A 10,000-nucleotide genomic window follows, 5' to 3' on the forward strand; every position below is an offset into this window, starting at 1 on the left:
CAGCTGTGTGTGCTGGTGCTGCGGTGACGTCACAGCAGAGTAACAGCACATCCCTCAGCATCACTGATGGAGCCCTCGGTAGGCTCACAGGAAATTTACATTGCTTTACATTTATATAACAATAACCTATATACAGACCAAAGTGTTTTAAGGCTTCAAACTTAAGTATAAACTAAATGAAATAAAGTACTAAGGATGAGTTGTGCGTGGACACACAGCGTCCGGTGTACAGACTGTGTGAGATGAAGCTGAGGAGGAGGAGGAGAGACAATCCCAAACAGGAGGCTGAATATTTCACATCTGCTGCCAAAGACAAGGAGGGATTTGATGTGAAATATATAAATTCATTTATAGGTAAGTCTTAATATGTCATTCTTTGTTAGTTTTTTTTGTTTAAAAAATTATTATTCTTATTTAGGAGCATCAGGACGTTAGAGAACACTGCAGATGTGCTGCTCGGCTTGAATAAACACTGGACTAACAGGTGTTGTGCTTTCTCATACAGGACGTGGAGTATTCAGTTGTGTTCATTTTGATAAGGGAGATTTTCTTTTGGAGTACAGAGGACAACTCATAAACAAAGCTGAATGTGAACGACGACAGAAGTTGTATCACGATGCCATGAAAGTATTCATGTATGAATTCCGTTTCAATGGAAGACTCTTATGGTATGTATAACATTGCATTGTTCTTCATATAATGTTTTCTGTAAGATCATGCTAATGCATAAAGTTTTGAAAAGGTCTTCTGTGCAGCCACAAGATGTTATGTGTTGTCTTATATCATGCTTCAGTGTCGATGCTTCCAGAGAAGATGGTTCCCTTGGGAGACTTGTCAATGATGACCACATCAGCCCAAACAGCAAAATGAAAATAATCACTGTAGAGGGAAAGCCTCATCTGTGTTTATTTGCGACTAGGAGCATCGACCCTGGAGAAGAAATCACATACGACTATGGCAATTCTGAGTTGCCTTGGAGAAATAAGGTATTGAAGATTGAACTATTCAGTGTTATTGGGCCACGCTTAAACATGCCGGTACAAACATAACTTACAAATCATTACATGCTACAATCATCTAATTATATTCCCAATATTTTACACTGTCCTAACAAATCTTCACAGATTGTAGCTGAAGAACACCAACTGCCACCAGAGGAAAACAGCACTATGGCATTGAGTGAGGCCAGGAGGGTGAAAGACAATCAGTCTCTGTCACAGCACCAGGTATCCTGTAGTCAGTGAAAGAATTGGAAGTTGGCTAACATGGTCTGCTGAAACCAAGCAGTGCTCCAGTTTTAATACATGCCTTTCGTCTTGCTCTTTAACCTGTTCTGTAGGCTGTTTGTGAGGCAGACCCCTTTACCCCTGTGACCGAAGATACCCAGGCAGCCATCAACCAAACAGAACAGGTCATTTACAGAAATATATAATGAATTAAAACCTGTTGATTCTACATATACAATTCTATACCCAATTTACAAGCTTGAATAATAAGTATTGAAAAATTTGGTTTTATCTAATAATAAATGTTTTATGATGTCTGTTTTTAGAATATAGCTGGAGCCGTCACTGAGGTTACATCAGAGCTGACGTCTGTGATGGACAAGTTGGAGACTGATGTTCTGGGAGGAGAGACAGAAAAGGTAAACTATAGAAATCATGTTTTGATTAATGATCCCCCTATCAGCTTGTGTGTGGCACAGCACTGGTTTAGCAGTACACTGGGTATTAAAGGGACCTTGTAGACATGTGATAGTAAATGCACATCAGCAGCTGTGTGTAAAGCATCTGACACAAACCTGGTCTCGAGGGACTTCACTTTGTGAAGCTATATAATGAACACCATATACTTTATCTTAAATTGGCATTTAACAGATGTACAGTTACTGACTAGAGTTCATTCCTTTTACTATGTGCAGTGTGTTATATTCTCATCCCTCAGTAGTAGGGGACCATTATAGGAGCAGCACTGAGTATATATGTGGTCTACCGTGAGTACAGCAGTGACACACACGTTACAGTGTGTGGGGTGCAGTTATGAGTTAATCAGCTACAGCACTGTTTTTAGAGGCATCATTATCACTGATGGGTGTCCATTATATGGGTATAAATAGTATACCATATATACAGTGCACTTCCCTAATATACTGTATATACAGTGCACATATGAACACTTCCCAGAGCCCTGACCTAAACCCTATAGAGCATTTGAGAGATGCAATGATGGAAGACTGCTGATGCGCTACTGTGGATGAACTGAAAATTTGTTGATTGAAACTCGTTGGAAACTTCCAGCACAACTGTTACAGAAAATCGCTGATTCCACATTCTTCTTGGGAATACTGTGTGTGTAACAAGTGTGAAATGAGAAAAATGTTTTGTGATGTCTGTTTTTAGAATATAGCTGGAGCCGTCACTGAGGTTACATCAGAGCTGACGTCTGTGATGGACAAGTTGGAGACTGATGTTCCAGGAGGAGAGACAGAAAAGGTAAATTGTAGAAATCATCATCTGATTAATTATCTCCCTAATTGTTCTGTGCAGTTTGCGGAGTTTGAGGGAGTTTTTAATCACAGTACACTGTCTGTTTAAAGTCACTGGGACTGGTGCACTGTAATAGTGAAGTGTGTCTGTGAGCTGCTCCTCGCACTGGAAACATTTCTTGAGCACAGAGATAGAAGTGTCTGCAGTTGTAGGCACTATATTAAGAATGTAGTTAGTGTGTGTATGTGATGTGTATGGCTGAGACCTGTTTTATGAGAACACTGTGTCTAATGAGAACCTTTAGGAACTATGCTATAAGGATATAGAGGAATATTAGTGTGTGTCAGTGTGTTTGACTAGTACATGGTATATGAGGACAGTATTGATTTATATGATGACTCTGTGTTCATCAGCTTGTGTGTGGCACAGCACTGGTTTATCAGTACACTGGGTATTAATGGGACCTTGTAGACATGTGATAGTAAATGCACATCAGCAGCTGTGTGTAAAGCGTCTGACAGAAACCTGGTCTCGAGGGACTTCACTTTGTGAAGCTATATCATGAACACCATATACATTATTAGGTATTTATCTGCTTCTTCAGAGTCACTGGGAGTGGTGCACTGTAAATGTGTATTGATCTGACTTGGGTGCTGGTTTATCATCATAGAAATCTCTTGTTATTTTTGTTTTTAGAATACAGCTGGAACCATTACTGAGGTTACAACAGTGCTGACGACTATAAAGGACAAGATGGAGTCTGAGGTTCCAAGAAAGGAGACAGAAAAGGTAATTTTGAGATCATCTTCTGATTAATTATGTCCAAAAGGATACCCATTGCCTGCTAATTTCACTAAACTAAACAGAAAATAATCCTAGCCTGGTTAATCTGTAACCTTAACATTTTGTTGTCTAATATTTCAGATTACCATTGTGAAGGAGCAATCTGGGCCTGAGGAAAAAGATACAGTAGCACCAAGTGAGAAAACAGAAAAAGTAAGTTTGCTGGATAGACATTATTTCTGGCTTATGATATTTCTATGGAATACATCATCAATAATTTCCTTCATTATTTGTATAATTTATTTCATGTTGCATAATTTCAAATATCTACTGTATGTGTAATGACCAAAGCCATTCATACACTATGTCGAATATCACATTAGTGAGCAACATGTTCTGCTATCAAAACCTATATTTATCAGTTATTTTGATCATTTTTGATTTGTTTTAAAAACGTACATTTTGCTTTTTTGTCACCATTGCCTCATACTTAAACACATCCAGAATTAAAATGAAGACGTGTGAAAGAGAATGCTGATGCAGTATCTAGAATATCCAGATACAGTTTTAATATTTTGTCACCTCAGCTTTTGTTATATAAAGTCAAGACTAAAACCTCTAACAGGCATGCTCTTTTTGTCTGTATTTGTATTTGAGTTGTGAAAATGCCCAAAGTGCACATCATCTAACATCAAATAAATGGATTTTGCTTTCCATGTTATTCCTCCACTAGAGTTACTTTTAGACAAATATTTTTGGTTGTGATGTCAAATGAGTTTTATTAATTCTATTCACAGAATTGTAAACATGAAATGGTCCTCGCAACTGTTTCGAGCATGAACAAATGTGCAGCATGTGTTGGACCTGTAGCATCACTCAAATGGATTGGTCTGAGATGCAAAGGTCAGTAATGTACTTTACAGTATTTAAGATGGCAGTTAATTTATAACTGGTATGGTTTGTCCAATTGGCCCATTGTTTCCAGACAGTGGTCCTGGTCTCATAAATTCATAAGGTTTGAAAATTATTAATAAAATTCTAAGCTTCATCTTTTTATATTGAGTTAAGGCAACAGTTGTGGTGTTTTTAGTTTTATGTGTATTGAAGTCTTACATTCTTACTTATTTACTTCTCTCTCTTTTGCAGTCTGCAATTGTTTTTGGCACAAGTCCTGCTTTGTAAAACTTATTAAGAATGAGTCACTATCATGGGTGAGTGCATTTATAATTCATTATATAAATTTTAGTCATTTGCAAGTGCAATTTCTAGTGATCGTTTGTTTTCTGGTACTAGGGAGTAAGTACTGGTGAGGATGAATCACTATCAGATGAAGAATATGTGCCAAAGTCAGAGTCAGACAGTGAATCTGAGAGTTCAGTAGAGTTACAAGGAGAATGCCCCTTGAATATGGAGAAACGAAAGGCTATTTATTCCCAGATTGCCAAGTTGAATCCTGAAGGTGCAAGCAAGGGCAAAGTGTGTGTTAAGGCCAGAGAAGAAGTTGGTTTACTTTATGAGGAGCAGTTGACTGATGTAGATTATGACAGTGAAGCGAGCTATACACAAACCTCAGATAATCTTTCAAGCAAAGTTCAGGGTAAGCAAGTGTCTGAGACCTACAGAACATCAAAAGTTGCAGTTTTAGGCAGTGCATCAGACAGTTTAATGCTGCCAACAACAGTCACTGGAACATCTGCAAGCCAGCAACTGTTGGAAGTAAGAGAGGGAGCTGGTGGAAGTGATTTACTTGGAGATGTTGAGGAATCATTAATGGCAGAGGGCAAGGCTAAAGTGGATGGAGCTGAGGAGTGTCTTCAGTCATCTGTAATTTCTTGTACTGAAAATAAGAAAAACTACTGTTATATTTGTGGGAAACCACAGTCAAAAATCTCTCGTCATCTGAAAACACATATGGCAGAAGGTGAAGTTGCAAAAGCACTGTCAATGCCAAAGAACTCAAAAGAACGTAAAGTATTGCTGCAGAACCTTAGAAACAAGGGCAACTATCAGCATAATTCCGATGTTGTACAGAAAGGAACTGGGATGCTCAAAGTCAAACGAAGACCAACCAGAATTTGCGATTCCAAAGAGTTTGTGCATTGCATGTACTGCAAAGCGATGTTTGTCCGTAAAGACCTATGGCGACATGCAAGAAGATGTTCTTTAAAGCCAGGAGAACTAAATGAACACCACGGTAGGGCCAGGGTTTTGGGTTTGGCAGCCTTGGCAGAGTCTACATTCCCACACCAGATATCGCCTGGGGTTTGGAAGCTTTTAAGTGCAATGAAAGAAGATGACGTTGCCTCTGTAGTACGCAATGACTTCTGCATTCTTCAGCTAGCACAGTCTTTCTTCAATAAACATGGAAATGACTCTACCAAATATGAATATATTCGACAAAAGCTTCGTGAAATTGGAAGATTTTTGTTAACTCTACGCAGCAATTCTCACATACACAGCCTTGAGGAAGCTGTAAAACCTGCCAACTTTCCAAGTGTTGTTCAAGCTGTCAAAACAGTGTCTGGCTATGATGAAGAAATGAACTGCTACCAAACTCCTAGCCTAGCATTAAAACTGGGGCACACCTTACAAAAGGTATGTGCGATCATCCATTGTAGAGCTTTAATGGCAGAGGATGAAGAGCAAATCAAGTCAACTGAAACATTCAAAAAACTGTATACCAGCAAGTGGTCAGAGCTCATCTCCCACAATGCTTTAAACTCACTGAGTGAAGCAAAATTTAACAAGCCATTAACGCTGCCATTTACCCATGATGTTCAGCTGCTTCATAAACACCTGGAAACAATTGCAGATGCATCATCCGAAAACTTGAAGAAGGCACCATCGCCACAAATCTATGCAGAACTTGCTAAAACCACACTTGCAAGAATAATTCTTTTTAATCGAAGACGTGCTGGGGAAGTCTCCAAAATGCAGACAAAAAGCTTCCAAGAAAGAGATAACACGCATCTTCATGAAGATGTTGCAGTGGGCCTTTCTAAATTTGAACAGAAACTTTGCAGCCACTTCAGCAGGGTTGAGATCAGGGGTAAAAGGGGGAGGAAAGTCGCTGTGCTTCTTACACCAAACATGGTGGATGCACTCACACTTTTGGTCAGTAAAAGAAAGGAATGTGGGGTACTGGATTCCAATTCCTTCTTGTTTGCCAGACCCAACTGCCAAAGCCCTTACAGGGGCCAGGACTGCCTGAGACTCTATGCATCTCACTGTGGTGCTCAAAATCCAGAACATCTTAGGTCAACACATTTGCGTAAACATGTGGCCACTCTCTCACAAATTCTTAACCTAAAAAACAATGAATTGGATCAAGTTGCAGACTTCTTGGGACATGACATCCGTGTACATCGTGAATACTACAGGCTCCCAGAAGCAACAACTCAGCTAGCTAAAATATCAAAACTCCTACTGGCCATGGAAAAAGGGGTTCTTCCTGAACTTCAAGGCAAATCACTTGATGACATTGAAATTGAAGGTATGCATCTGCATTTTAGAAGGGGAACAGTTTTAAAGGTCCTGTGGTGTCCTAATGTGTCCTATGTAGAATTAGGCTAATATTAGGCAATCAGATTGGTAAAGACTGTTACTTAATATCATGTTCAAGGAACATAGTCAGGGACTTGTTGAAATATACTGTAGTATTCATTTTTGCTTCTGCTTTTAAGATCATATCAACACTGATGGCAGTGATGGAAGTGAATCTGAGAATGGCACTGAAAGTGAGAATATGGATGTGTCTATGAGTGCACCAGTGCAGATTGGTAGGTTTTTCTAACATATTGATGTGTTACATGCCCAATTGTTTGGGTCGTGATCAGTCCACACTGTTTGTGTATGCTGAATAATGTGGTAATCTCTTCTTATAGCGATGCAGAAGGATCACCCACCAAAAGAAGCCAAAGCTGGATGTTCTGGTTGTATTTTCTAAGTTATATATGTGGTTTTGTTTTAGTCATATAACTCATAATTATCTTTTTTTTAACCTATTTTAATTTGAAACAAAACTCTATGTCATCATATCTCCCAGTCTTTATGGTTGTATGATGTGCATATTTATATACTTGTTTGTTTAGTCTCAAACACAGATGCTTTGCCCATGTCCCATAGAGCACCTGCTGTTTTAATTTTATTGCTGTGCAATAAGCTGGCTATAAGGTTCACAATTTTAAACATCACAATCTAATTGATTCTTTTGATACGTGTTGTATACACCAATCAGACATAACAACCAGTGAAAGGTGAAGTGAATAACATTGATTATTTCTCTACGATGGCGTTTGTCGAGGGTTGGGATATATTAGTATATCAACTAATTTGATTTAGTTTAGTATATCAACAATTGTGATGGCTAGACTACTGGGTAAGAGCATCTCCAACATAGCAGGTCTTGTTCCCAGTATACAGTGGCTAGAACCTACCAAAAGTGGTCCAAGGAAGGAGAACTGGTGAACCAGAGACAGGGTCATGGACTCCCAAGGTGCATTGATGCTCATGGGGATGGAAGCTTAGCCCTTCTGGCCCTTACAGGACTTAAAGGATCTGCTGTTAACGTCTTGGTGCCAGATACCACAGCACACCTTCAGAGGTCTTGTGGAGTCCATGCCTCAACAGCTCAGAGCTGTTTGGTGGCACAAGAAGAACCTACACAATATTAGGCACCTGGTTTTAATGTTATGGCTGCTTGGTGTATACCCATGTCTATGTTTCATATAACAGCAAGCTTTTTGGATATTTGACCACTAACAAAAGCCCCCAATATCTAGACATCTCAGCATTCAGAGTTTTTTCTGAAACTAATAGGTTTTTTATTTGTTTGTTTGTTTAGCAGTGGTGCAGGACAATACTGTAGCAGAGACTGAACGCACTAGAAAGAGGTCTAGAAAGACGGTACGAACACAGTGGTCTAAACGTGAGGTCATGGCTGTCATGAAACACTTCAAGTCTCATATAACCACAGGAAAACTGGCCACGATGGCAGAGTGTCTGCAGTGCAAGGCTGCTGAGGATCCTGTGCTGGCAGGCCGTACAGCACAAAATATACGAGATTTTGTTCGAAACAGGGGAATAACTTTTAAAAGGAAATCCCAATGTAATTGAAAATCGTGATGGGATGCTACATAAAGGTTCCTCTGAAAGTAACAGAAAGCAAGCTCAGTTAGTCTGTTTTTGCTATATGCTGAAGATGTTTGGGTTTGAGGTCAAAAGATGAATATGAGATGATGGTTTAGAATTTCAGCTTTCATTTCCTGATTTTTATATCTGTGTTACACAGCTTAAAACATGGCACCTTTGGTATAGGCACAAATTCTCTTAAAGTAAATTAAACAACACTTAATATTTGGTTCATATCCCTTGCTTGCAATAACTGTATCAAGCCAGCATACATACATCCCATATACATCGCTCAAAACAAGAGTAGCTGTTCATAGCTACTAATTCTTTAAACAATCAATTTAACAGGATACACCTGGGCAACAAGAAACACCAGTCACATGTTCCAACATACTTCATCACTTGAAAATAAAATGTTTAAAAAATGTAAATATCAGGAAAAAAAGCTAAAATTCTGAGCTATCGTTTTATATTCGTCATTTGATCTTAAACCCAGATGTCTAGGTATAGGAAAAACAATATAATTGAACTTGCTTTTCAGAGGGGACTGTATTTAACAGAGTTAAAAATTATGTTAACAGTTAACAGTTATGTTTTTTAAGTGCTCAGTTGTAGTATCCCTAACCTGAGTTGCTTAATGTTCTGTAATTGTTGTATAGAAGGACTTGTTCTGTTAAGTCACAGATGACCCGGTAAATCACCATGCGGTCATGTTTGTGTTTGTGTTAAGTCGAGTACCAATAAAACATGCCTGTCCTTCTAATACAGTGTAAAGTCTTTTTTTGTGTATTGTTAAACTGATGTCCCGATAAAGCGGTGTGACCTTATAAGTACCAATTCTGTCGGAGGCGGGAGCTTCTCAGACGGTCCTTATATGCAACCATAATGTCAGGTCTTGTGTTTAAGAGTTTAATTTTGCGTAGAAGAAATCTGAAGTGAAATTTGTCTTGCTAAAAAAAACCAAATTTTTTGATGTTTACGGCATTGCTGTAGCACAAAGGGAAAGGTGGGTCCCCTTAAACCACGTTTCAACTGGTTTGGCCGGCAAAGTCCTCGTAAGACTTAAAAACCAGTATGTGTGTGTGAGAGTGTGTGTGTGAGTGTGTGAGTGAGAGTGTGTGAGTGAGAGTGTGTGTGTGTGTGAGAGTGTGTGTGTGAGTGTGTGTGTGTGTATGTGAGTGTGAGTGTGTGTGTGTGAGAGTGTGTGTGTGTGTGAGAGAGTGTGTGAGTGAGAGTGTGTGTGTGTGTGAGAGTGTGTGTGTGTACCTGTAGTATGGAGTAGAACCCTGGTTGGTTCTCCCAGTGTCTCAGTTGTTCCTCTGCAGGTTTGAGCAGAGCCGAGTCCTGACTGCTTGCCTGAGACAGAACCTGCAGAACCACAGACACCTGCAGATCCATCTACACACACACACACACACACACACACACACACACACACACACACACACACACGGATCAGTGTAAATGATCTCAGTATATAGAGGATTTTCAGTGGAACTCTGCCCTCTAGTGGTGAAGTGCAGGTAGACTGTGCTCCATTTCGGAGTTAAACACTTCCCCTTGAAGTCCACTGTTTCACTCCTCAGCATCACGGATTACCC

The 10,000-nt window shown here is 39.4% G+C and overlaps 3 protein-coding genes across 6 annotated transcripts in view; 2 read left to right on the top strand and 1 right to left on the bottom strand.

Moving 5' to 3' along the window:
* Nucleotides 1–4,579, top strand: part of LOC117599996 (inactive histone-lysine N-methyltransferase 2E-like) — a 5,835-nt gene extending 1,256 nt beyond the window's left edge. Inside the window, exons 2-13 of one of the 3 annotated variants that reach the window (XM_053236150.1) lie at nt 4–78; nt 219–354; nt 506–668; nt 794–986; nt 1,125–1,226; nt 1,340–1,411; nt 1,553–1,645; nt 2,400–2,492; nt 3,183–3,275; nt 3,411–3,482; nt 4,067–4,172; nt 4,416–4,579. In XM_053236150.1, the coding sequence (XP_053092125.1) occupies nt 67–78; nt 219–354; nt 506–668; nt 794–986; nt 1,125–1,226; nt 1,340–1,411; nt 1,553–1,645; nt 2,400–2,492; nt 3,183–3,275; nt 3,411–3,482; nt 4,067–4,172; nt 4,416–4,579 (1,299 nt within the window). In that variant the 5' untranslated portion in view covers nt 4–66. Of the gene's footprint in view, nt 1–3; nt 79–218; nt 355–505; nt 669–793; nt 987–1,124; nt 1,227–1,339; nt 1,412–1,552; nt 1,646–2,399; nt 2,493–3,182; nt 3,276–3,410; nt 3,483–4,066 lie in introns of all 3 variants that reach the window. The other 2 variants (XM_053236149.1, XM_053236151.1) reach the window with 2 other exon arrangements.
* The window catches only part of ipo11 (importin 11), a 76,008-nt gene that overhangs the window by 62,039 nt on the left and 3,969 nt on the right, over nt 1–10,000 (bottom strand). Inside the window, exon 2 of the mRNA XM_053236146.1 lies at nt 9,666–9,797. Within this exon, the coding sequence (XP_053092121.1) occupies nt 9,666–9,797 (132 nt within the window). The remainder of the gene's footprint in view (nt 1–9,665; nt 9,798–10,000) is intronic.
* On the top strand, nt 4,677–9,344 carry LOC128318704 (uncharacterized). 2 transcript variants are annotated; one of them, XM_053236147.1, is made up of 4 exons: nt 4,677–6,762; nt 6,953–7,048; nt 7,154–7,201; nt 8,113–9,344. In XM_053236147.1, exons 1-4 carry the CDS (start codon nt 4,677–4,679, stop codon nt 8,382–8,384), a joined length of 2,502 nt encoding a protein of 833 aa, XP_053092122.1. In that variant the 3' UTR covers nt 8,385–9,344. The 2 variants fall into 2 exon arrangements, with proteins under 2 accessions (XP_053092122.1, XP_053092123.1); XM_053236148.1 differs by having other exon boundaries at nt 8,116–9,344.

The sequence above is a fragment of the Pangasianodon hypophthalmus genome, chromosome 8 (genome assembly GCF_027358585.1).
Source record: "Pangasianodon hypophthalmus isolate fPanHyp1 chromosome 8, fPanHyp1.pri, whole genome shotgun sequence".
NCBI classification, from domain to species: domain Eukaryota; kingdom Metazoa; phylum Chordata; class Actinopteri; order Siluriformes; family Pangasiidae; genus Pangasianodon; species Pangasianodon hypophthalmus.